This window comes from Hyaena hyaena, unplaced genomic scaffold, assembly GCF_003009895.1.
Source record: "Hyaena hyaena isolate Hyena2069 unplaced genomic scaffold, ASM300989v1 scaffold_432, whole genome shotgun sequence".
NCBI classification, from domain to species: Eukaryota; Metazoa; Chordata; class Mammalia; order Carnivora; family Hyaenidae; genus Hyaena; species Hyaena hyaena.
Window position 1 is genome coordinate 584742 of NW_024081063.1, and position 27858 is coordinate 612599.

Below are 27858 nucleotides of genomic sequence, written 5' to 3' on the forward strand. Positions count from 1 at the left end.
GCCATTGCAATAAACAAACCTGCTGGAGGAAACGATCCTACATGATATCAAGGCTAACTATGGAACTGTACTAATTACAACAGTGTGATGTCAACGGAATAGAATAGAATCCAGAGAGATACCCACTTATACATGGTCACTTGGTTTTTGACAAAGCGCGAACAGGAGAAAAATTTTTTCCACAAGTGGCACTCAAGAAGCAGAGTACCCAAATGGTCTTAACTAGGACCCTTCATACCATACACAAAATTAGCTAAATGGATGTAGACTGGAACGTGAGAGCTGAAGCCTTAACACCTCTGTAAGAAACCTCGGGAGAAAATCTTAAAGTCTTTAGGGAGCGGCAAAGGTCACATGGGACACAATCTGCCACAAAATAAACATCCATACGTTGGACTTCATCAAAATTAAAATGTTTTCATCTTTGAAAGATACTATTAGGAAGACGAAGAGGCAACCAACAGACTGGAAGAGAAGATTTGCAAAACACGTTTCTGATAAAGGGCTTCCATGCAACATTTATAAAGAAATCCTACAAATTGATACCAAGAAGAACATGCCAATTCTCAAAATGGGCAAAAAATTTGAATGAGCACTTCTCCAGACAAGGTATGTAAAAGTGTATATAAAATAAGTTGTCACTAAATACACAAAGTGTCTAATTCATGTGTACACAATGGTAAGAATCAGAAATGAATCTGAAAATTATTTTGGTGTAGTATTTGCTGAAATATTTTCAAATAAGGTTTTCTTGAAAAAACTTTCTTTTTATTAAAGAGCCTAAGTTCATTTAACTAGAGAATCGATGATCATGGATTTGAGTGACAAGATGCCAGATTTCCAGCATCTACCTCGTGGCAACACATCCCAACGTTGTGAGCTCAGGAGTGAAGAACACAAATACAAGAATATCTCAGAAGTGTCATTGTAGAGTTTGCAAAATTTCAGAGAGGTTGATTCGCCGATTCTTATAGGGCTAATCATTTCTAGCTCCAGCTTCATTTTCTGGTGTGAGAATAAAGCCTGTTCTTTGTTGAAGGAGCCGAGGAATCAGAAGCAGCCCCTGGTTGGGAAGAGCTGACAGGCGCTGTGTTCTCCAAAGCACACAAATATCTTTTCAAGAAGGAATTGGCATTTGGATCCCGCCGCTGCTGCCGGAGACCTCCATCTGCAGAATAAGAATAGTGCGGCAGAATGTGGTCCCTGCTGTTCTGCTCTCATTTGTATTGTATCAATCACAGGTCCGACGAGAATTCGCTTGCTTTCATTTTTTCTTTTTTTTTTCTTTGCGAAATCGCCGGGATTTTCTGTGTCTGCCGGGGAGGTGGAAGTTGGTGGATGCTTCCTGCATGGGGTGCCTGGCTTTGGGCTAAGTGCTGTCAGAACACCTGGAGGCTTATTTGGAAATGAGTGGTTCAAGTTCAGGGACTAGCATTCTGTCATGACAGACTGGAACAGAACACAGACCCTGGCATCTCTTGCCCAGGTTTCTGTCTGAAAATACACATCTATCTGTACGGGGTGGGGCTGGACGGTGCACCGACCAGAGTCGTACTCCATAAGCTTCTTGGAATTAGCATGGTGTGGAGAGAGCAGAAGGTTTGGACCTTGGCTCCCTCATGTAGGTAGTCTCTGTGAGCCCTACTTTCCCCATCTGTAAAATTAGGGTAGTACAAGTTGCCAGTTCTTATCGGCAATGCTTGGACCAGGTGTGTTTTAGAATTCAGAAATTGTCAGATTTCAGAAAAATAACGCCACGCAAACAGCATGTGTTACCTAATACTCCAGGAGGGTGCAAGGCTGTATACCATCATAAAACACGTTAATATTTCTGCAGGGAAACGTATGACTGTTTACAGTAAGCAGGATAAATAAAGACTGTAATTAGTCTCATGTTAGTTTAGGTCAGGTTTCGCTGCCAAGTGAGCCTGCTGTAAATCTATAAAAAGACTTCTGGTTTTTAAGGTTTATAGGTTTCAAAACGGCAGATAAGGGGGTGTAGAACTCAATTATATCCATGGTGACTGCTTGGCCACAGGGCTTTTCTGTGAGGAGACTATGATGACCGTTGTATCGTGGAAACTGCTCCTTTTTTTGCAAAGTAGAACAGAAAACTTCTGGGTGATCACAGCCCCTATGCCCGCACCTTGGCAAGCAGAGTAAGGGAAATTCACCCCTTCATTCAGGGTAAATGCCAGATGTCAGTTCCATCCTGAACTGAGCACCTTTGTGCAGTGCACAACCTGTATATCCAGACAGACACTGTCCAACCAGCAGCCCTGATCATATCCACATCTCAGGGTTGCTGGAGGAATAAGCAATAATGTAAGAAACCCTCCTTCCCCAAAGCTACAGTTCTACTTCACACTGTCCCTTGTGCTCTAGATGAATGCTTCTCCAGTGTGAATGTGCACGTGAATCACTGGCTTCTCGAAATGCAGAATGGCTGAGGGAAACACTGAGTTTCTAGCAGGCTCCCACGTAGTCACGTAGTATTGTGCTGCTGGTCCACACATAACATTTTGAGTAGTAGGGTTCTAGACCCACTTCTCCATCTTCCTCTGATGTCCCATGGGAACTTAATTAGGCATGTCCCTACTGAAGTCATGACCCCTCCAGAAACCTGTTTCTGTTCTGGATTCCCTGACCCCTGGTAATGGACCGTCTCCAGCTGCCATTCCCCCAAGCTGGGAATGTGCCGGTCTTCCTCGCCTCCTCATTTCCTCTTCCTCATCCATCAATCAGTTACCAAAAGGCATAGGTTCTACCTCCTTGGCATTTCTCCCATTCAGGCATTTTTGAGCTGGACAATTCTTTTTTGTGGAGATCTGTCCACTGGGAATGAAATCACCCCTGATTGAGAGCCGCTGCTCCAGTCCCTCGCCTTCTCTCCGTTTCTCCAGCTTCTGACTTGGATCACTCCTTTCCCAGGGATAGTCTGGTGTTTCATCTTTGTGTATATTTTAATTATCCTATAACAATCTGTTAACATTTCTGTGTTCTACACTTGAGTAGAGTCCTGAGAATTCCCACACTCTTGGCATCCTGCACGGAGTCTGACAAAGACAATGCCTAACACGTGTTTGAATGAATGGATGAGTGAATGAATGAATGATTCAGTCCCCTCACAACTGCAGGTTTCTAGAACGAGTGGGGAAGCTTAGGAATTCAGCATGTGGGAGATCCGCCCCCGGGCTGGAGTAACTCCGTGCTTGTCTGGAGAGAGCCTGGCCGTGCAGAGCAGGCTGTGAAGACCAGAGGGACATCGAAAGCGCTTCCTGTCCCAAGATATTCCCACCTGCCCTTCAGCCTCTCTCTTAAGCTCTTTTTGCCTGGCCTCTTGACGCTGCTTAGAAAGCTCACTCACTGCACTGCCGCTCGATCCAGGGTGCACCGTGCCGGGTAGGTTAGCAGCTGCTTGAACACAATCTCTTCATCCTAAATGGCTGCGCTTGAAATCTGGCTTAGGGCTTGTGTATGGAATGCAGGCTGACTCGTTGCTTTGGGACCACGAGGATGCATATGGTATATGCGTTCCATTCGGTAGACTCACGGCCTCCTCCGAGATCTGCAGTTAGAGTTTCATTTTTGGCACTGGCTTTTAGTTGCCATTGGCTTTACGAATAGTTTGTCTGAATTTGCTGATAATCAGTCCAGCTGTTTGGCAAGATGCTTGTCACAGACAACTGTGAGATAATAGAAAAAAATGTATATTTGTTTCTGCCCTGGTTCCTGGCACAAAGCTCCTAAAAATCTTGTAATTTCCTGAGTGACCAGAGCACACAGAGCTTCTGTGGTTGCAATATTAGGTCTTTGACCCGGTTCTTGACACAGAGCTCCTAAATCCCTTGGAATTTTCTAGGTAACAGCAGTGTTTTTTGCTTTACCAAGATGATGCCTGGTGGGCTCCTGGATGGGGGCTGGTCACCAGAAGGACCACACCATGACTGGAAGCTTGGAATTTTCAGCCCCACTTCCCATCGTCTGGAGAGGGGAGAAGGGCTAGAAAGGGAGTTTGTGACCGATCATGCATGATGAGGCCTCTGTAAAAATCCCAAAAGTATGGAGTATGGGGTTTGGAGAGCTTCTGGGTTGGTGGGCCCTCAGAAGCACTGGGAAAGCGGCATGCCCAGAGACGGCGTGGGGGCTCCGTGCCCTTCCCTGAAACTTACCCTGTGCATCTCTTCTATCTGGATGTTCACCTCTATCCATTATCATATTCTTTTTTTAAAAGATTTTTTTAAGGTTTACTTATTTTTGAGAGAGACAGAATGTGAGCGGGGGAGGGGCAGAGAGAGAGGGAGACACAGAATCTGAAGCAGGCTCCAGGCTCTGAGCTGTCAGCACAGAGCCTGGCACAGGTCTTGAATTCATGGACCATGAGATCATGACCTGAGCCAAAGTCAGACGCTTGGCCGACTGAGCCACCCAGGCGCCCCATCATATTCTTTTGTAGTAAACTGATAAGCAGTTAGGAGATTGTTTTTCTGGGTTCTGTGAGATTCTTTAGCAAATTCATCAGACCTGAGGAAGCAGTCATAGGAACCTCTGATTTACAGCCAATGGGTCAAAAACGAGGTGTCAATCAGGACTTGTGACTGGCATTTGAAGCTGGTGGGGGGTGGGGTGGGCGCGGGCGGGCACTAGTGTCATCTTGTAAGACTGAGCCCTTAACCTGTGGGATCTGACACTGTTTGCAGGTAGATAGTGTCAGAATTGAGTTGAGTTGAAGCTGGTGTCGCAGAGAAGTGCTTGTTGTGAGCAAAACGCCCCATAGCTGGTGTGGAGAGAGTGGGGCGTGACTGCGCTGTGAGGGGTAAAGGGGACACACAGGTGGGGAGCCAGTGTTTCCTATCTCAACAACAGGCAGAAACTTAATAGACCGTCTGATCGTCTGTGACTATTTCAGTCTGAACTTTCCCCTTTTTAGTCTCTGCAGCTCTTTCATTTTCTCTTTAGTGCCTTTCAGTTGTGTTTAATCGGTTTTTGGAAATTTGGCTAAAGTTTTCATCTCTTTCCATATCTGTTGGCAGGGCCTTCAAGTCTGGACTTTTGTCCACCTCTCCTCTGGGCCCACTGGTGATGCCAATTTCAGTTGGCCAGGAGCCGACCAGACCCAGGCTTAATTCTGGCTCCGCCACTTTTCAGATGAGTGATTTAGCGGAAGTTATTTATTCTAATCTTCTGCTTCCTTATCTGCAGAAAGGGTACAGGCATCTACCTTGTTGGTGTGAGGATGAGACAGAGAGCATTTAACACATGGCAGTAAACATTATGAGTTAATAAGTTAGCCACTTTCATGGTCAGCTTTCTTTACGAAACTATGTATTTTTGGAAGAAATGATATTAAAAGGAAACATTCCCAAGCCACCTACAGTTGAATCTGGGCTTTTTGAGCAAAGAAGCTCAGTGTCCCGGTATCATTCCTTTATTTATTTATTTTTAAGTTTATTTATTGATTTTGAGAGAGGGAGTGAGTGAGCACAAGCAGGTGAGGGGCAGAGAGGAGAGCGAGGCTCTATCTCCTGCACCCTGAGATCATGATCTGAGTCAAGATCAAGAGTGGGAGGCTTGACCGATTGAGCTACCCAGGCGCCCCAGGTATCATTCCGTTAGACAGAGGTCCTTTCTTCCTTCATTTCCCCTTCAGCTTGTTGCTAGTTTGGCTCCAGGCACAATGCTGTTTCTCGGTTGTTCTGTCAGGTAAAGTTCCAGCCATAAATAAATCTCTTCTCCAGCTGATGATTTGTCCAAACCAATGTGAAATCCAAGGCTTTGCTGTTCTTCCATAATGGCACACACTATGATTTCTATTTATTTTTATTTTTTGGACATACTCTATTATTTTAAAAAACAAACACTGAAAATTAAAAAGATGAATACAGAGAATCGTTTTTATTCCAGTCTCTTGTATTTCAAATAGGAATTTGTAGGAATTTGGAGCTTGCATTTCCTGGGCAGACCATTTGGAAAAAGGAGTCTAAACCTTGGTTCCCACCTTGAATCTGGGTGGGAGCTCTTTCTTTCCTGCATCTGCCTTTACCTTTTTATTTTCCTTTTTCCTTATTTCTTCCATCTTAATCTTGTTCTCACGCTGTTCCCTTTACATCCCTTCTTGAGGAGTTGACACTTCTATGGTGTCATCTAATTGCTAATCACCCTTTTTGGCATAAAGAGCCACAGAGGAGGGTTTGGGCCGATCATTAGAGAATGTCAAAGCTGGAAGGGCTCAGAGGTCACCTAACTTACAGTTCCCAAAACTGTGTTCCCTACAACCCAAGGGGTCCATGGAGGTCCACAGGAATTTTATGGGGAAAAGAGCTCAGGTGGTCCTCAAACTATTCAATCACAGCATCTCTGCTTCATCTATTTTACAGATGAGCGTTTAACATACAAAAAAAAAAAAAAAGAGGCTCATTTTTCTTTTTAATTGAAAAATCACAGATCTAGCTCAATTCTTACATTTCACAGGTAAGGGACGTGAGGCCCAAACAGGAAGTGATTACCTCTAGGGGACACACAGCTCCTTGGTGGATGACCTAGGGCTAGCAACCTCAAGGGCTCTTATTTATCTCAACTGAGATAAATAATTCAGCTATTACTGTTTCCTCTATTTCCAAGAGGGAACGTTCGTGAATAGTTCCTAGCCAGCTATGTGTTTTGAAATCAGCAGGCTGCTTCCACTCTGACTGTTCTATCCAGGGGATGTTGTGATGTGGGGAAGACGTTGGTGCCGAGGGATGATTGTAAAATGGGGGAAAGGTTGCTTGTTTTTCATGTCAGTCTTGCTAGAATCTCCCTTACTGTTCATATTGGAAACACCAGACCTAAGATGTCTGATAGGCTGCCTGTGGTGAATGTAGACTGGACTAGTCTTCCCACCCACTTCCTGTAAGTCATCTGGGACCCCAAGGAGCCAGAAGCATTGGCCACAATGTGCCAGCAGGAATGTGGGTACCAGCTGCGCAAAGCCCAGACCTGCACTCCGAGAGGGATTTTTCCCTCCGCAGAGATCTGTTCTCCACCAAGCCCTCAGGAGTCTGCCCCCTCCAATGTCTTCTTGGCCAATGGTTCCTAATCTTTTTGGATATTGTGATTTTCTTGAGAAAATGTTTGAAAACACTTTGGGGGCTGACCTGGAACTGCTGATATCTTATTTTCTTACATCAGTCAATGTCTATTATCATAAAGGTTATCTGAACACCAGACATGTAGGAAAGACATAACTTGAGAAAGAAGAGCTTTTCCCAAGAAAGGACACTTTGCCACTAGATGCTAATGATTCTGCCTGGTGCTTTTGTTGTTCACTTGGAGGTGGGTCAATAATGACCTCACCCTGGCCCAGCCCCGACAACAGTCTAGGCCACAGGCTCCACAGATGTCAGGGGCACCGCTGGCCTCATCAGAAATACTGACCGATTAGCTAGCCACTGACAAGAGGGCATTTCGGTCTTATTCCAAGAATTATCAAAGACTGGAGATGTTCTCATTCAGCCTTGCTTCCCACTGCCATTTCCCACTGTCCCAGATGAGACAGGGACAGGACATGACCAAGTTATGTCCACTTACTACATTAAAAAGAAGTGCATTCTCCATTAATTTAAGACAACTAAGCTCCAAGGTCTGGACATCTCCTGACCAGATGGGACCAGAGCAAGGACAGCTGTGACACCAGGAATGGGTGGGAGCTGGCCATGGTGGGCGGGCATGTTACAAACCCTATCTGGCACGGGTGGAAATGGGATACATTTTTAAATCCAGTACTCTCATGTTAAATGTTTAGATGTACCTTTAAAAAATTAGAATAGAGAAACAGCTTGGGGCTATCTGGGGCATCTGAAAAAGAATGGGTTTGGAACAGGAAAATTGGGGTTCACAGGGCAGGTCTGCAGTTTCTGGACAGTAGATAGCCTCTTGGTGGCATGTCATCTGGTGGCCAACGAATGGGGGCTCTGAAGGCACATCCACCCACACAGGAATACTGGCTTTGTCACCTAAGTCATTTAACCTTTCAGAGACTCTGTTTCCTTATTTTTCACATGGATGGTGGGACTACGTGATCATGAGGTACGCATCACTCTGCAGAGTTTGTAGACAAAACAGGAAGGAAGCAAGCTCCCATTCATCCACTACACAGGAAGGGTTCAGATCGGTGGCGGCCTTTACCATGGCCAAGACTGCCAATGGGGTCCACATCTCGTCTCTCCCTCTCCATCCTTTGCTGCACACGAACAGGGCCCCCCACATGCCAAGGAACACAGCCCACCCAACCCCTACAGTCTTTTGTCAGTGAGCCATGAACAAACTATACACAGAGAGAAGCTTTTTTTTTCTTCAATTTAATTGAAGTTACTTAGAAAAATAATCAGGCTTGAATGGCTTTTCCTGGAGGAAGGTTCATGAACATTTCACGCTTTTGTTGGCAATGTGGAATTCAGCTTTCTTGAACAGTACAGTAAGATACAGGGAGAGTTTTCTAAAACAAGCCCTCTACTGCATACAAATATGTAAAAAAAAAATCACACTCCACAAAGATGTTAAATTATATGTGCATATACCATACTGAGCATGCTCATAAGAAAATAGTATGGGCGGCTCCTTCTGTACCTGATAAAGAGTAGCAAACTGAGATTCGCCTGTGAACAGCCAAGGGTCAAGCTGGTTATGGTGGGTCCTGTTGCCAGGACCATAGCGTCCAGTCAGTCGTGATGAGAAAAGTCTGGAAGAAGTACTGGTTGTGAGAACTTGGGGGTGGCCGTATGGTCAGTCCGGCTGACACAGGAGTGGGCGAGGAGTGGGATTCTGGTCGTAAGGACAGCACAGAACAGGGCAGCTAAGACCGCGTGAGGAACTTCTGTAATCACTAACTCAGCGGTGGCCCAGACCCCACCATCTAAGTGTGCTAGCGACTTGCTTTTTCTCTGGGAACTTTCTACCAGCAGGAAGTAGCCCCTTATGCTTCTGCACCCTTGTTACCAGGAGGGTGAAGCTCACCTGGGGGACAGGTAGGAAGGTCCCCTCGGAGACGACACAGGTCAGCAGAAGCCTTTCTTCCCAGACCAGCTGGGAATGGGGGTGGTGGAGGGGTTGTCCGGAGAAGCTGCAGGAATTCAAACTCTGTGGCTAATGTTCTAGTGTTTTCCAACCAAAGGGATAGGTTAAGCAGGAATGTCCTTGTAAACACTACCCTCACTGTACCTGGTTTTGAAAACACTGCATCACCTTTGAAAAGTGGCTTGGAGTTGGGACGCCTACCTGTACTTTTCTCCAGCTAAGCATGCAATGAAAAGCGTTTTTAAATAGTTTTCCTTAAAAAAACAAAAATACTCAACCCCCCCCCCCCCCAAACAAGCCTTTGCTTCCCAGGCACATTTTTACCCATGGATTCTTTTATACCAAGGATACAGAATACTTTCTATATTCTGCAGAACAGTTGATTCGATATTTTAAAGTCATTATGCCATTAGGAAATAAAGCATGAACATAAAGCACAAGGAGAAAAGTCCCTCATTGCAGAACGACACTGAAGTCTTGTCCCTTGAAGGACAGTCTTGCTCACTTGAGAGAAGAGGTGAAAACTGGCGCTCTGCACACGCACGAGCAAGCTCACGTGACCCAACAGAGATGGAGGCGGGAATGCAAAACTTGGGAAATCGATGAGAATTTCCATTGGAAAAACCAAAAAAGCACAGGGTGAACAATTCCAAACTCTGGAATTGAAGAAGTACTGGTCAAGGGTTGAGCTCACTCTGCTCGCATTGAGCAACCTAAGGCTTGAGGAGTAGGGACCGCTCTGTGGCCTGATGCCACCCCTTCCTCCCCTTCTCGGTCCACACCACACATAACAATCCCCTGCTCCCTTCAGGAGGGATGGAATCATTGCCCAGGGTAGAATCCAGGATGAAAACCATTGCAGTGATGTAAAACTTTCATTCATTTGATAAAGTACCTCTGTTGTTATAAACCAGCTAGAGACTGGTGTCTTATTGTTTTGTTTTGGAGAAGGGTCAAGGACGTAGTTTTATCCTTGGAAGACCTCAGATATGCTAAATCAGCCCAACCAGAGTATAATCTGTGCAGCATCGCTGAGATCTGCAAAACACAGTCCTGGCCACATGTGCTACCAACTCAAGGATGCTTTTGGGGATTCACAATGCATGGCACACATCCAGGGCTCTGAAAAGTCCTGTAGAAAGGAAATTGACTTAATTTTGTTTCCCAAGGGTATACGACCTCAAAAATGCTTCCCCCCCCTTTTTTCATCACACTAACTTTACACCCCCTAGAACCTTTGTTCTGTGGGGGCACCTATCAGGAAATGTCGGACAGTGTGTCATTAGCAGAAGCCCTATTTCAGGGGACAGTGTCCCCTGATTGGAAACAGGACCCAGACTCCCAACTCCAGGGACAGTTGACGTCTGTCACTCTATTCAGTAAAACACTGCATAATATCTCTACCCATGGAGGGAATAGTTGCTGTGCCCTTCCCAAAAGGGAGAGAGCTTGGAAGATGGTACACATTTTATAAAAAGCCTTGGCCACCCTCTCCAGTGCACACCTCACTCACATTCAATATAATAATTTTCTTGGTGAGATGTAGCAGCTGTGGCTGGGTCGGCTCTGAGCTTTACAATTTCAATCGTTTCTGTGAATAAATTATTCATTTTTTGTTTAGAATATTCTCACCCCTTCGCTATATACTGCATCAAAAACAAAAAGCAAAACCCACACCCCATCCCGCCCCACCCCCTATTAGAACTATAATTATTATTATTATGTACAGGAGCTGCTACCAACTCATACGCTAGTTGTAAGAGGGATGTGGCTCAAACTTCAACCAAGGCATCGAAATGGCTGGAAATGAGAAGCGTGTGCAGACGTGAATCCGTAACAAACAGGAAGTAGACCATTTCTGGCCTTCCGCAGCAAAGGGGGCGTGGACTGCAGTCCCGGAAAGCTGTCCTTGCTGCTCACGCACGCACGGTGGTCGCAAAGGTGCTCAAGGTCTCAGCCTCTGGAGGCCTTGGGAGGGGCTGCATGTGCCGTGTGTACGAACGGCGCACCCCTGATCTTCACGAGGGGAGAAATGCCAGAGCACTGCAAATCGCAAACGTATGAGGCCTGTCACGGCATCTCCCTCTTGCGCGTGGCCAAGAAGAGAGAACATTTCTACACGGAGATGTGGATGCTGGACTGAGGCGACAGGGAGAGGCACTGGGCGAATGTTCCCCTTCCCTCGCCCAAGGCAGGCAGGACCAATCAGCCACAGCACCCTTCCATGCGATGCCTGGCAAATGGGGGGCTTAAAGGCAGACACTACGGATACACTGGAGTGGGCACATGCTTTTTGTCATCTCTTGGGTTGGGCAATGAACTTGGATTACTCACAAGTGGCGTGTTCTAAGTGTGTTGTTTTCAAATTTGGGCCAGAGAAAAAGGCAAATTTGTAGGCATCATAGACATTCTGGGGTTGTTCAAAACAGTGCAAACCTCATGGTAAGTCCACGAATATCAGGGGTTTGCTAATTGCTGAGCTGGGTACTGTGTTCACATAAAGCTTCTTGAGGGCCGAGACTATTGGTTGTGCTCAATGCTCTATCCGCTGGGCCTAAAATTAGGCCAAGCACATAGTAGTTGCTAAATAAATACATGTCGAATATAAAGCAACAGCCACTTCACCATCACAACTGGCACTGCCAGTTAAAAATTTCTGTAGGAAAGCCTATTCTAACAGACCACTATTTCTGGTGAAAAAGGAAAAAAAAACTACGATCAACTCTTCTCCTTGGGTTAAAAAGAAAAACATTTTTTCTTTTCTTAGTGTAAGGGGACTCCTGGGTGATTGGGAATCTGTCCGGAATTAGTCCCTTGCAAAGGTGCCTATTTCTATTTATTTGTCACAGAATTTCAAGAATGGCGGCAGGACAGACCTCGCCATGGGTGTCATCACACAGCTTGCTCCGAGCGTGGTTAGCAAGGTGGGCATCCGTGTCCCCAAATGAGCTCTAGCAAGCACAGAGCAAAACATTTCTTCTGCAAAGACCTCAGAATCTTGCTGCCACAAAAATAAATCTATACAGAGACCATGTTTAAATAACTATAAATAATATTAATTAGAATTTATGGGATGCACGATTCATGGAATTCACCAGAGCACAAGTTACACCTCCGAGACAGTGTTGCAGTATTCACGTCTAAGACCAAGAACACCCATCCCATTCCCCTGCAAAGGCTGCCTAGCCGTCCTTCCCTACTAAGGATTTTAAATAATTCTCACCATGCTGCTCGCAGCATCATCCCCAAAGAAATATTAATTTACAAAATAACCCACTATCCATAGAATTCTTTTGACAAATAAAAATCTTAAATTAAAAAGCACGACTCTCTCCCTCTCCCACCCCCCCCTCCCCCTATTCCAATTTCAGGTAGCTTGGCACTGAGTAATTGAACATTAAAAAGTCGAGTTTGTAGACTTCGTACAGCTGCGTTTGGTGCTCGGAGCTGATGTTCTGGAAGAACTCTGTGGTCATTTCGTCAGTAGTTCTCGTCGACTTGGCGTAGGTGGGGAACTTGAGGTAGCTGCCCACCCCTGCCAGCCGCAGGACATAGTTGGAGTCCTCCTCCAGCGTCTCGTACTTGCCCACGAGGTCGTAGTGGATGTGGCACGGGTGGCACAGCGAGTGCACGGTCTGCCAGTGCTCGTTGAAGGGCTCCTCGCGCTGCGTGTGCGGGTCGATGAGATAGGCCACGAACTCCTCGAACCTGACGTCGTCGCCCCTGCGCAGCGCCTCCTGGGTGGCATTTTTGCGCTGGCGCCGGATGATCTTGGTGCCGTAGCGCTTGTGGAAGGACGTGTTGTACTTCTGCGTGAACTTGTTCCGGTAGGCCGACACCAGCCGCTCAAAGGGCTCCCGCACGAACAAGAACTTCATGTAGCTTTTCAAGCGGTGGTTGATCTCGGGGATGCTGTACTGGTTCAGGGTCTTGAGGTTGGCCGCCACGTGCGCCTCGTTAGCCGGGATCTCCATGGGGTCGCTGTACTTGCCCCGGCCGGTGAGCACCATCATGAGCCGTTTCCAGTTGGTGCAGGCCACCTTGGGCACATAGCAGTAGATGAGCTCGTGGTCCTCATCCACCACGAGGTGCCTCAGGTCGCTGGGGGTCAGCACGCGCCGCTTGCGGCTCACTGCGCTGTTGGCCCGGCAGGTGTCTGTGACCTGGTCCCGCCTCATCTGGTGCAGGACGGCGGTGTTCGAGAGCTCCAGCTGCAGAGGGGACACAAGGGGGAGGGGGGGTAAGAATTCAGTGCTGGCGTGGGATATTGCCACTTGGCCATAGCCGCCGCCCCGATGGCAGGTGCTGCTGGCCACCTAAACGGCCTGTCTTCATTCCTAATCCTCCACCAGCTGTCTCAACTCCTTTTGTTCTTTGTCCCACAATATTTCCTTTCTAGATCAACAGCAGTGGTCAACTCTGTGACTTACCCATCACCTTCTATGTGCCTGGCATTTTCCTAGAGCTTCACATTTGCCATCCCTACCCCCCCCCCCAACGGCTCCGTACAACCACCTTGAAATGACATTGACTTAACAGTGTCAAGTACCCGCCACTGTGCCAGGTAGCATGCTACCAGCACTGGGGACGCACTCATAGAAACTAGAGTGGGGCAACTGCCCTTTGGAGCTGATACTCTGGCTGGAAAGGAGGAGGGAAGATCACACAGTGAGCAAGCGACAGGCCCCGTATTCAGACTCAGGTCTTCCTGGCAACCAAGGCCGCCCACTTTCCACTACCCTGAGGTCCAGTACTCCCATCTTCTTGATTGAAGCATGAAGGGTCTGGCATTTGACTGATCTACTTTATTTTCTTTGAAGTTTATTTGGGAGACGGGGGGAGAGAGCGTGCACAGGTGTATACAGGGCAGGGGCAGAGAGAGAGGGAGAGACAATCCCAAGCAGGCTCCACGTTGTTAGCACATAGCCTGACGCAGGGCTTGATCTCATGAACTGTGAGATCATGACCTAAGCTGAAGTCAAGATTTGGATGCTTAACTGATGCACAAGTGTCCCTTGTCTGATCTACTTTAGAGGGGATCCAATTTCTCTGCAAGCCTACTGTTGTGAATGTCTGTTGCTCTGTGCTGCTTCTGGTAGCAGGGTCTTGATTTTCCTCTGGGAACCCACTTTCCTCCGTTCCCTGTTCATTTTCCTCTCAAGGAGCTGAGCTGTGACGATGGCAGCCTGGGGCTTGGGAGCAGAGAAGAGGGCCACTGTGCAGCGACAATTAGATTGCGAATGAAGGACACAAAGGAAAGATGAGCGGAAAGACAGAGGGATGCATTCCCAGTGATGTCACCTGAATACTTAGGTCCACACACTGCTGAATCCTGGGCTTTTGTTACATTAGTCAGTGCATTTGCTTTTGTGCATAAAGCTGTGTGAGTCTGGATTATATCATGAGGAACCCAAATATACTACTTAGAGCTTTTCCTCTCGGCCATATTCATCCGCTGATGTACCCATTCGAACATCTGTCCAGACCTCACAGTGGACAGGGCACTCTACTCAGCACCACTGGGAGACAGAACCCTTTCCTAAAGGGTTTACAGCCAAGGAGGCATCAGGCCAAGAACTAGTGGCCTCAATAGGGCCTGAAGGGAAGGTGTGTGCGTTCCTCTAAATTCTAGGAACATCAGTTTCCCACTCAAGGCCATCATTCCCAGTGTGAACCAATCCTCACAATCCACCAAGAATAGGAAACAGAAGGCCTCACTGGCCTGGTGTGCTGCCATCTTGGTCTCCAACGCCCAGAGACTGGGGGACTTTTATGGAGACCCAACACTGTTGTTGGCTGAATGCCGCGCCTCATTCTACCATCCTGAGTGTGCAATGGGGCTCTTCTTTTAAATATACAAGACATTGATAAGCATCAACCTATGTTTCCAACCTTGTTCTTACTCCTCCCTACTTCAGAACTAAAGGGAACTCCAAAGAAATCCATGATTCACTCTTTTCCCTTTATTTTTTAATTTAAAAAATTTTTTAAAAATCCCAGTATAATTAACACACAGTGTTATAGTAAGTCAACAATTCTGTACATTACTCAGTGCTCAGCATGCTAAATGTACTCTTTATTATGTTATTGAATTATTTTATTACTTATTTTAAGCACATGTGCGCTTGCGTGAGTGGGAGAGGGGCAGAGAGAGAGGGAGAGAGGATCCCAATCAGGCTCCTGTCAGCTTGGAGCTGGATGTGGGGCTCGATCTCACAAACTGAATCATGACCTGAGCTGAAATCAAGAGTCAGACGCTTAACGGACTGAGCCACCCAGGAGCCCGATAAGTGTGCTCTTAATCCTCTTCATCTATTTTACCCATCCCCCCACCTGCCACCCCTCTGACAACCACCCATTCTCTATATTTAAGAGTATGTTTGCTTTTTGCTTGTCTTGTTTCTTAAATTCCACATATGAGTGAAATCTTATGGTATTTGTCTTTCTCTGTTTTCACTTAGCATACTACCCTCTAGATCCATCCATGTTGTTGCAGATGGCAAGATTTCATCCTTGAAATATTCCATTGTACATTTATACCATAACTTCTTTATCCATTCATCTATCTGTGGACACTTGGGCTGCTGCCATAGTTTGGCTGTTGTAAATAATGCAATAAACAGAGGGGTGCACCTTTCTGAATCAGTGTTTTCACATTCTTTGGATAAATACCCAGTAGTGCAATTACTGGCTCACATGGTAATTCTGTTTGAACTTTCTGAGTAACGTCTATACTGTTTTCCACAGTGGCCGCACCGGTTTGTATTCTCATCCACAGTGCACAAGGGTTCCTTGCTCCACATCCTCACCAACACTTGTTGTTTCTTGTGATTTTAGTTGTTAACGGGTGTGAAGTGGCATCTCATGGTGGTTTTGATTTGCATTTTCCTGAAGATGAGTGATGTTGAGCAGCTTTTCAAGTGTCTGTTGGCCATCTGTCTTCTTTGGAGAAATGTCTGTTCATGTCTTCTGTCCATTTTTTAAAAATGTATTTTTTAATTTACATCCGAGTTAGTTAACAGTGATTTCAGGAGTAGATTCCTTAATGCTCCTTACCCATGTAGCCCATCCCCCCTCCCACAACCCCTCCAGTAACCCTCTGTGTGTTCTCCATATTTAAGAGTCTCTTATGTTTTATCCCCCTCCCTGTTTTTATATTATTTTTGCTTCCCTTCTATGTTCATCTGTTTTGTATCTTAAATTCCTCATATGAATGAAGTCGTATGATATTTGCCTTTCTCTAATTTTGCTTAGCATGATACCCTCTAGTTCCATCCACATAGTTGCAAATGGCCAGATGTCATTCTTTTTGATTGCCGAGTAATACTACACTGTATTTATATACCACATCTTCTTTATCCATTCATCCATCGATGGACATTTAGGCTCTTTCCATACTTTGGCTGTTGCCGATAGCACTGCTATACACATTGGGGTGCATATGCCCCTTTGAAACAGCACACCTGTATCCCTTGGATAAATACCTAGCAGTGCAACTGCTGGGTCGTAGGGTAGTTCTATTTTTAATTTTTTACAGAACCGCCATACTGTGTTCCAGAGTGGCTGCACCAGTTTGCATCCCACCAGCAGTGCAAAAGAGATCCTCTTTCTCTGCGTCCTCGCCAACATCTGTTGTTGCCTGAGTTGTTAATGTTAGCCATTCTGATGGGGTGAGGTGGTATCTCATTGTGGTTTTGATTTGTATTTCCCCTGATGATGAGTGATGTTGAGCATTTTTTCATGTGTCAGTTGGCCATCTGGATGTCTTTGGAGAAGTGCCTATTCATGTCTTTTGTCCATTTCTTTATTGGATTGTTTTTTGGGTATTGAGTTTGATAAGTTCTCTATAGATCTTGGATACTAACCCTTTATCTGATATGTCGTTTGCAAGTATCTTCTCCTGTTCCATCAGTTGCCTTTCAGTTTTGTTGATTGTTCCCTTTGCTGTGCAGAAGCTTTTTATTTTGATGAGGTCAACAGTTCTTTTTTGCTTTTGTTTCCCTTGTCTCTGGAGACATGTTGTGTCTCCTGTCCACTTTTAAGTGGATTATATTTTGGTGTCACATTGTGTATGTGTGTGTACACACACACACACGTTAAGTATATTTAAATTAGCACATTTAAAGTAGGCTTCATGCCCCATGTGAATCCCAACATGGGTCTTGAACTCACAACCCTGAGATCAAGAGTCAGATGCTTAATCTCCTGAGCCACGCAGGTGCCCTAAAATTCTTCATATGATTTGGGTATTAACCCCTTCTTGAATATGTCATTTGCAATTACCCTCTCCCTTTTAGTGGGTTGTCTTTTAGTTCTATTGATTGTTTCCTTTGCTGTGCTATGGGAACTTTTTTTTTTTTTTTTGCTATGGTCCCAAAAGTTCAGTTTTGCTTTTGTTTCTCTTGCCTCAAGAGACATAGCTAGAAAAGGTTGCTCTGGCTTATGTCAAAGAAATTACTGCCTGTATTCTCTGCTAGAATTTTCTATGGTTTCAGGTCTCATATTTAGGTCTTTCATACCTTTTGAGTTTATGTTTGTGTGCATGTGAGAAAGTGGTCCAGTGTCATTCTTTTGCATGTAGCTGTCCAATTTTCCTAACACCATTTGTGAAGAGTCTTTCTCCCATTGCATATTTTTGCCTCCTTTGTCATAGATTAATTGAGCATATAATCATGGGTTTATATCTGGGCTTTCCCCATGGGTCTATTTTTGTGTCAGCTTTGACTACTACAGTTCTGTAGTATATTTTGAAGTCTGGGATTCTTATACCTCCAGTTTTGTTCTTTTTCAAGATTGCTTTGGCTACTCAGGGTCTTTTGTGGTTCCATACAAACTTTAGGATTATTTGTTCTAGTTGTGTAAAGAATGCTGTTGGTATTTTGATAAGATTGTATCAAATCTGTAGGTAGTATGGACATTTTAACAATATTTGTTCTAATCCATGAGCATGGAATATCTTTCCAATTGTTTGTCATCTTCGATTTCTTTCATCAATGTTTTATAGTTTTCAGAGTACAGGTCTTTCGCTCCTTTGGTTAGGTTTATTCCTAGGCATTTTCCTCTTTTTGGTGCAGTTGTGAATGAGATCATTTTCTTCAATTTCTCTTTCTTCCCTTTCATTATTAGTGCATAGAAATGCAACAGACTTCTGTATATATTGATTTTGTATTCTACAATTTTACTGAATTTATTTATCACTTCCAGTAGTTTTCTGGTGGAGTCTTAAGGGCTTTCTATATATACTATCATGTCATCTGCAAATAGTGAAAGGTTTACTTCTTCCTTACGAATGTGGATGCCTTTTCTTTCTTCTCTTCTGATTGCTGTGGCTAGTACTCTAGTACTATGTTGAATAAAAGTGGTAAGAGTGGGCATCCTCTCTTAATCCTGCTCTTAGGGGAGAAGCTCTTAGTTTTTCACCATTGACTATGATGTTAGCTGTGGGTTTGTCTCATTTGGCCTTTATTATGTTGAGATACGTTCAACATAATAGTAGCCTACCTTACAACAATGCCTACTTTGTTGAGGGTTTTTATCATGAATGGATATTCATGTACTTTGTCAAATGCTTTTTCTGTATCTACTGAAATGATCATATGGTTCTTATCCTTTCTCTTTTTGATGTAATGTATCATGTTGATTGATTTGTGAATATGGAACCATGCTACCATCCTGGGAATAATCACACTTGATTGTGGTGAATGATTTTTAAAAATGTATTGTTGGATTAGTTTTGCTAGTATTTTGTCAAAGAGTTTTTCATCAGAGATACTGGCCTGCAGTTCTCCTTTTATTGCGGTGTCTTTATCTGGCTTTGGTTCAAAGAATCCCCTTTAACATTTCTTGTAAGTCTGGTTTAGTGGTGATGAATTCCTTCAACTTTTGGGAAACTCTTTATCCAGCAAGGCTATCATTCAGAATAGAGGGAGAGATAAGAGTATTCTTGGCTGTAGTTTTTTCCTTCCAGCCTGTTGAATATATTAGGCCACTCCCTTCTGGCATGCAAATTTTCTGCTGAAGAAAATCCACCTTATGGAGTTTTTCTTCTATGTACCGGGTTTCTTTTCTCATATTGCTTCTAACCTTCTCTCTGTAGCACTATTTTTTGCTATTTTAATTACTATGTGTCTTGGTATGGACCTCCTTGGGTTAATTTTGTTGGGGGTTCTCTGTGCCTCTTGGATCCGGATGTCTGTTTCCTTCCCCAGATTAGGGAATTTTTCAGCTATTATTTCTTCAGATAAATTTTCTGACCCCTTTCTCTACAATGCAAATGTTATTGTGCTGGATTGTGTCACTGAGTTCCCTTAACCTATTCTCATCTTTTATTATTCTTTTTTCTTTTTCCTGTTCTGCTTTCCAGAACTCTGACGTCCAGTTTGCTGACCCATTCTCCTGCCTCCTCTAGTCTACTTACCCCCTCTAGTGAATTTTTAATTTCAGTTGTTATGTTCTTCATCTCAGATTGGTTCTTTTTTATGTTTTCTCTTCATTGAGGGTCTCACTGAGACCCTCCACTATATTCTCAAGTCCAGTAAGTATCTTTATGACTGTTACTTTAAATTCTCTATCAGCCATATGGCTTACCTCCATTTTGTTTAGCCCTTTTGCTGTGACTTTGGTCCTGTTCTTTCATTTGGGACGTATGCCTCTGTCTCCTCATTTTCTCTCTCTGTGGCTGTTTCTGTGTGTTAGGAGAGTCAGTAGGTCTCCTGGTCTTGAAAGTCATGGCCTCATGAAGAAGAGGTCCCATAATGTTTTGCAGGACAGCACCCCCTGTTCATCAGAACCTGGCACTTCAGGCGTGTCTCCTGTGTATGTTGCATGTGCCTCACCATTGTGGCCGAGCCACTCTGCCTCCAGTCCATTCATCTGCAAAGTCTCTCTTTGTCTGCTGTGGTGAGGGTTTGGTCCCTGCGTTCTTATTGTTAGTCTGGTCAATAGGAATTTGTGAACTAAAACTCAGAAGGAAAACGTAAGATTTTCTTTTTAAGATTCGCAAACTTGGGTGTCTAGATAGCTCAGTTGATTAAGTGTCTGACTCTTGATTTTGGCTTAAGTCATGATCTTATGGCTCATGAGATTGAGTCCTGCATTGGGCTCTGTGCTGTGACACCGTAGAGCCTGCTTGGGATTCTCTCTCCCTCTCTCTCTGCCCCCTTCCACTCACTCGTGTGCGCTCTCTCTCTCAAATAAACTGAAAACAAAACAAAACAAACTACCAGTCACATAGAAGATGTTCAATAAATATTTGTTGTGAGTGAATGAATCAGTTAATAATCTCTTTAGGGAAACCTGATATGAAAGCAGGAAGGCCCCTCTGTAGCAAACGAAATTTCCCAAATGTTCATAGAAGCCAGAACATTCTTTAATAAAGGCTGTACTAGGATGAATAGCGTCTCCCTAAAATTCATGTCCATCTGAAACCTCAGAATGTGATCTTATTTGGAAATAGGATTTTGCAGATGCAATTAGTTGAGGTCATAATGAATTAGTGTGGGCTCTTAATCCAATGATGGGTGTCTTAATGAGGAGAGAAAACAGAGACTCAGAGAAAACAGAGAGAAGGCCATGTGATAACAGAAGCAGAGGCTGGTGTGATGCATCTACAAGCTTAAGAGATGCCAAAAACTGCCAGTGACATCCAGAAGCTGACAAAATGCAAGGAAGGGGCTACCCGGGAGCCCTAGGGAACAAATACAGGAGCCAAGCCTTCAGTCAATAACTTTGAGCAAACTGATATAAAGCATAAATGTATGAGAGAAGATAACACATAAGAGGATATTTTTACATAGAAAAATAAAGGGTATGAGGGCAGTAGTAAGTAGAGAGGAGGAGATCTGAAATCAGAAGATCTGGCCTTGATCTTGGTTGGGCAAGACCATTAACCTTCTGAACCTCAGTTCTCTTAGCTGCAAAATGGGGATAGTACCACCTCCTCTGCATTAAATCAAGTGAGGCATGGGTTCGGCATGTAGAGAATAAGATCAAGTCTAGTTCAGAATTAGGGCAAGGTATGGTACACAGCAGGCAGTTGATATGCAGGCATTCTTTCATAAAAGAAGAAAAAAGAAACCCAAAAGAGAGGGCCAGGAATCCCAAAGACAAATTTCACCAGCTCTATAATTTTTTTGCAGGCAGCTCGAAGTTGTGGAAGTCAATTAATATTTTATTAATATGAAAGGTTCTGACTCGCACTTCCTGACTTCTTAGCAGAGGTATCCTTAAGAGGAGCCTATGCCATTCACATATCAACAGGAACAGCAAACTGTCCAGAAGAAAACAGAAGGATTCAGAAGGAGAAAAGACCCATCAATCTAGCTCATTCAGATTGCTATAGACTGTTTTGAAGGCAATACGTTACTAAGTGAGCAGAGAAACAAGGGGATCTCCCCCAGTTTTCCCCTCTAGCTCTTTTCAGTTGGAGACAATTTTCTGGCCACCTGAATCTCTAGGGAAGTAACACGTCAGTCAGTATTGCACTCAGGACCACAAAGCCATGAAATAGGAGTGATACCATGGTTTCCTTTTATGTCCAGTTGCAGAGACAAAATTAACTAAACGGGGCTTTGAAATGTGGTATCTGAGGTTTCTTTTTCCATTTCCTTCTTCTCCACGGCAGTTTAGGGGGCAAATGGTGCACCTGCTGGAATGAGATATGCCCAGTTCCCCTCAGGAGGGTGAAGGTCAAGAGAAGAGGCAGATTCTTAGATGTGACACATATCTAGTCCCCGTCACAGAGGGAGAAATTCACCTGGGCCTCTGCTGTTTTTTTTTTTTAACAAAATATTTTTTATTTTAAAATAATTTTAGACCAGTGTTGTTTTAACTTATTAAAAATACAATGTTACAAAAATGTGCACAAATGTTAAGCTAGGTATACAACTGAGACCAAAACACATGTAGACATTCGAGTGGACACTGCTGTGACGGACGATGTCCTTTTGCCAGAACTAAAGCCCTGCTCGAACCCGGAGCCTGTGCTCGCTCACCGCTCTGGGCAGGTTCTTTGCCATATGGCATTCCTCCTCTGTGTCCTGCAGGAGGTTGAAGTTTTCCCATCATTTTCTCATTTCCAGTTACTGTAAAACCCACCACGCTGTAACATCACTTGACCTTCACTTGGTACAAACCCATCATTTACATATTTTCTGTCTTTGCTCATTCCTAATTAGCCTAAGATGACAAAAATAGAGCTGCATGATGCCATAGAGCCATCAGTGAACACACACACCTGAGTCCACGGGGCAGGGCTAGGTTATCAGGGGTGGCCCTAATAATCCAGAAATGCTTGAACTTTTTCAAAAGATTATCACCAAAATAACAACACACAAAAGTTGCAGTTGTGAGGCAGAACTCCCGATCCCTGGGGGTTGTATTGTGGATCCCTTGAAGCTTGGTTTTAAGAAACCTGGATTAAGGAGGGGAGCCCTGGACAGGTCACAGGAAAGAGAAGAATTCTTCACCATCGTGGCCAAGAGGAGGCAGGAGAGATTTCTGACAGCAGCCTGGCCAGTTCCAGATATCTCCATTTTTTAAAGAAATGTTTTATTTATTTCTGAGAGAGAGAGACAGCATGAGCAGGGGAGGGTCAGAGAGAGAGAGGGAGACACAGAATCCGAAGCAGGCTCTGAGCTAGCTGTTAACACAGACAGAGCCCAACACAGGGCTCGAACCCACAAACCGCAAGATCATGACCTGAGTTGAAGTCGGACCCTTAACCGACTGAGCCACACAGGCGCCCCCTCCATGTTTGTTATAAGGACCAAGAGTACGCAGAGATTGCAATCAGGTAAATGGCGACTTCTAACCTCAAAAAATGCAAATCTGGTCATGTCCCTTCCACACCTGTTCCCAAGCAGGACTCAAAGGAGCTATTATAATGGTCATAACTCTTCAGCAACTAACAGGTTCCTTGGGTATCAGTGAACTCTCCCGGGGGCTACAGCTATGGGACATCAGGAAGACAGGGGACTGAGAGGACTCACTGATGAAGAATGGTTTGGTCCTTTGTGAGAGGGCATCTGTCTTTTCCAACTATATCTTTCCTCTCTCACACTTTCTCTCTCCCTATTTCTTTTTTGGTCTTTCTCAAGGGTATCTGAAGAGAACATAACAAAGGACAACACACAAGTAGGAAAAAACAAATATACTAACCATGAAAGCCATGATTAAGAGTCTCACTTAGTTGTAGGCTTCCTAGTAGCAAGGACAAAAAGGGAAATGGGGATTCAATCTCCTCGCCTTTGTTCTCAGACACATTCCAATTGGTTGGGGTGGAAAATGTACAAGATTTTAAAGGACTCAAATTTCGGTGGAGGAGGGAAATCCTTGGATTCCGTTTGCTCCTGCTGGAGTATTCACATGGCTACCTCCTTCCATTGACAAAATACTACCATTACCAATCGCTACCACTTCATGTCGCTTCGGAATTTACAGAGCACTTTCACACCCACCGTCCCATTTAAAGGACACACCGGGACTTGTGTAGAACCCAGTAAAAGAGGTTTATATTTTAGCAGACCAGCTATACTTCCAACTACATGTCCTCTGTCTCTGGGCTGGCTCCCACTGGGTATTAAGAATACTTCACGTTCGTGGTTCTCGACCTTCAGCACGCATGGCAATCACCTGGGGAGCCTGTTAAAACACAGTCTGCTGGACTGCACCCCAAGTTACTGATTCAGCGGATCGAAGATAGGACCTGAGAGTTTGTTTCTAGCAAGATCCCAGGCGTGCCAGTTTGTTAGCGGCTGCTGTAACAAAATCCCCGAGACTGGGTGCCTGATGCAGTAGAATTTAATGTTCGCACAGTTCTGGAGGTGCAGGCAGGGTTAGCTTCCTCTGAGGCTTCTCTCTTTGGCTTGCAGATGTCGGCCTTCCTGTTTCGTGTCCCCTCTGCGCATGCTTGTCTCTTCCTTTTCATGTAAGGACAGCAGTTCTATTGCATTAGGACCCACCCTAATGGACTCATTTTAACTTAACCACCTCTTTAAAGGCCCTAACTCCAAACACAGTTACATTCTGGATTACTGGGGATTAGGACTTCAGCATATGAATTTGGGGTGGGGATGGGGATGCAATTCAGCCCATCACGCTGGTGATGCGGACACTGCTGGTCCAGGGGCCATACTTTGAGAACCACAGGGTCGTATGATGAGGAACTCACTGAATCGCAGCTATTCTCAATCACAGGACATAGATCCCAGGTTCATCGTCTGCTGCCAACAGGCTCCTAGACCCACCTCTGCCCTCAGCCTGGACACCCTTCATCTCCCTTTGATCTCCAAAAAGTATAAATTAGGTCAGAGGAGGGCTGATTCTAGGAAACCGTGAACATGGCTACAGGCTCTGGGCTGTGTCCTGCATCCTCATTTAGATGTCTATTTTTAAGTTGGACGTTTAAAAAAGGCATCTATAATTAGTTTAAGTACCAAATTTAGGGACTGTTTGAAAAAGTCTTTCAAAACTTTGCCACGTTTCATCTTAAAAGGAAGAAAAGCTGGTTTCCTGTAAGTTAAAACATCTTTGGTGGTGGTTTACAACTTCTTACAGACATAAGAACCCAACCGGAAGGAGCAGCTGTCCGGTTTTGCTGTCCAGTGGGGAAGATGCAGAGAAACGGACACCCGGAGAAGAAGGTAAACTTGGAGGCATCAAGTGAGTGGGGCTTGGCGCAACCTGCCATTAACAACTGTTGGCGTGAGCCCGGGCTCGGTTTCTCCACCTGGAAATTCTAATACAACACCCCTTCTGGCACCTCGGCTGCCCCCTGCCATCATCCCGCTGATCTGAGAATTGGGGAGGAGAGAGAAAGCTAAAGATCTGATTCCCTGTGATTCTGTCACATTTCTTTCTGGCATAGAAATTTCCAAACGCTCACGAAAAGAGCTAGTCTTGAGGTGCCACTGAAGGAACCACGGCCACAGCAAACAAGAGGCGCACATTTATTACCCTCGCTACCAACTGCTGGGCACTTACTATGTACCAGCCACTGTGAGTCCTCACGCTCTAGGAGACAGGTATGCTCGTACTCCCAATTTATGGATGAGGAAACTGAGGCATAGGGAGAGTAAGTAGCTTGCTTGTGATCGGGGAGCTAAGGGACAGGGGCAGGGTTCAGATGCTCTGAGACCCTGCACTGTGTGGGCTCCCAGGGTCTGCACACCTGCCTGGGAGTTACCATCTCCAGCCCAGGTAGCTGCTGGAGCCAAGGATTTTAACCCTGGCAGATCACTGGGATCACAGGGGGCCGCTAAACACCACTGAGTCCTGGGGCCCACCCCAGAGATCTGATGTGATTGCTCTGAGTGTGGCCCAGCTCCAGGGGATTCTAGTCTAAAGCCACCCCGGTGGGGAATCATTGCCCCCAAGGCTCCAATGCCACCAGCTATAAATTCAAGCACATACAGAACCCGAGCAATGCCTGAGTATGATCCTGGGCAAAATGCACTTTCCTGGTCCTCAGATTTAAGATGAAGGGGCTTTCCGATCATTCGGCAGGGTCAGGTCAAAGGTCTGGAAGGCCACAGTTCTCAGAGATGTTTGGATGCTCCTTAGGGAACTACCAGGAATTATATAATGCTTAAACACTTTTATGTTTAGAAAAGAAAGGAGAAAAACACTGAACCTCGGAAGAAACAATCTGGTCTGAATCTGTTGCGCAACGTAAAGGGTTTAACATTGCCAGAAAACGGGTTGCTGAGGATTTGAACCTGTCGCTACGGAAGCAAGGCCTGATGAAAAGGACTGAACGTCTGCAGGAGCTTTTCCTACCTTTCCAAAGCAAAAGGAAGAAGGTGCACAGATGGGGAGCATTTTGGGCTCTGGCAGATGAGGCAGGGGTGCATGAGACGCTGGGTGCCTGAGGGCCCCCGGTGCTGGGCTCCGGATGCAAAACCCCAGCCAGGCGCAGCTGACGCGGCCGCAGGAGCTACGGGTTCTGATGGGCTTTTCTTAACCTCAGGAGCTTTGTGGACAGAAACAAGCCAGCAGAGGTTTCGGGCTAACGGACAAACGACTCCTTTCATATGCGGGGTCTAAATGTGTGACCTGGATTCGGGGTGCAAGTTCAGAATGCCCTCCGGAGCCAGGCAGAAGCTGAATGCCACTTGAATCCTGCTCGTGTTGCCACAAGGGAACGGGAACCTGGTCTTTCAAGATGTTTCAATTTCCAAGAGAAGCCAGAAAACCAGATTTCATGTGAAATCTTGGCATTCTTAAATGTTAGCTACAATTAAAAAAAATTTTTTTTTTAATACATGGGCCAAACCATACTTGTTTGGGCTGGGTTTGCCTCAGGGCCACCAGCTGGCACCCTCACCAGGCGTCTGGGGTTACTAAGGCTAGTAAGGAGGTGCCTTCCTTAGAGCAGGCTGTTCTAAGCAGCACCCTGCTGCCCCACGCTGCCCCTGCTCGGTTAACGGAACGCAACTGGGGTGGGGGACCTCAGGTGGAGCCGGCTGGACCGCAGGAGTCCCAGGGAGCAATTAGGAAAGTTCTCCATCAGCAACAGTTAGTTATTAAGAGAAACTGCCGGAGGGGCACCTGGGTGGCTCAGTCGGTTAAGTGTCCGACTTCGGCTCAGGTCATGATCTCACGGTTCTTGGGTTTGAGCCCCACATCAGGCTCTGTGCTGACAGCTAGCTCGGAGCCTGGAGACTGTTTTGGATTCTGTACCTCCCTCTCTCTCTCTCTCTCTGACCCTCCACTACTCACACTGTCTCTCTCTCAGAAATAAATAAAACGTTCAAAAGAAAAAAAAAAAGAGAAACTGCCGGAACATCAGCTCTCACACCCCGTTTCCTGGTTAGTGCTCACCTCCTTCTGATGCTCTTGTTGCAACTTCTGCGGGGCTCTCCCTCCCAGAATGTAAGCTCGCGGGAGGTCAGGGAGCTCTCACTTTTTTGCTTCCTTCTGTATGCCCAAGCACCCGCACGCAGCGGACCCTCAAAGCTTTGTCGAATGAGCAAACGAGTGAACAGTGAGTGCAGGCGTGAATGAGTAACTTGGGGACAGAAGGGATTTTAAAGGCCACGGAAGGGATTTTAAAGGCCACGGAACGGCTATGCGGCTGCATGGGCCTCCTGGTGCCTGAGCCTGCAGCCCCGCCCGGGCCTCCCACCGAAGTTTCTGGCACAGACCCTGCAGCTGCAGCCCAGGGTGGAAACGGTCGCGGGGTGGCTGCAGCCGCCTGTGATGGGGAGGGAGGGAGACTGGCACTTTCCACCCGACTGGGGAGGCCAGGAAACAGGAGGTGGGGGGATCATGCGAGAGGGTGCTGGAGCCAGGGGCTGCTCTGGGAAGGCCTGGCGTGGGGTGCCGCTGCCAGGGCTCCCTTTCAGCCCGGCCAGGTGCGGCTGGAGGGGCTGCATGTCCATTTCAGATCAGCTGTTTGGGCTTCCGGAGGCCTGGGGAGGGGCGCAGGAATACGGACGGGGCTGGTGCCAAGCTGGACCGGCTTCCCGTGAATGGTAGCCAGGAACAGGGACAATGGTGAAGGGATGTGGCCCCCATGCTGCTCGGGGGACTGGATTTCCTGGGAAATCAGAAGTCAGAGGGCAGACGTCCCGCGCACCTGCTGACTGATGCTCGGTGGGGGGGGAGGGGGGGGGCAGAAGCCACAGCTGGCAGGAGGGCGCAGGGAGGAAGTTTCCACGGCACAGATTCAAATGGCGCCAACTGTCTCCCAGCCAGGGTGCTGATGGCACCTCCCCAGAGGGCGATGATCTTCTGAGGCAGGGGCCTGTGCCCGTCAGTTTCCCTTTCTGGTCTCTCCCTCCCTGGACCAACTGGCTTCATTGG

At 45.9% G+C, this 27858-nt stretch overlaps 1 protein-coding gene and 1 long non-coding RNA gene across 4 annotated transcripts in view; one reads left to right on the forward strand and one right to left on the reverse strand.

Moving 5' to 3' along the window:
- Positions 1-27858, forward strand: part of LOC120245714 — a 64180-nt gene that overhangs the window by 17006 nt on the left and 19316 nt on the right. The window contains exons 4-5 of one of the 2 annotated variants that reach the window (XR_005531853.1): positions 24610-24695; positions 25660-26200. The exons of the other annotated variant lie outside the window; for it this stretch is intronic. This is a non-coding gene — a long non-coding RNA (uncharacterized LOC120245714). Of the gene's footprint in view, positions 1-24609; positions 24696-25659; positions 26201-27858 lie in introns of those variants that run through there. 2 annotated transcript variants of the gene reach the window in all.
- The window catches only part of CHST11 (carbohydrate sulfotransferase 11), a 267274-nt gene continuing 250469 nt past the window's right edge, over positions 11054-27858 (reverse strand). For both annotated transcript variants that reach the window (XM_039252887.1, XM_039252886.1), the window contains exon 3: positions 11054-13265. In XM_039252887.1, coding sequence (XP_039108818.1) covers positions 12411-13265 — 855 coding nt within the window. In that variant the 3' untranslated portion in view covers positions 11054-12410. The remainder of the gene's footprint in view (positions 13266-27858) is intronic.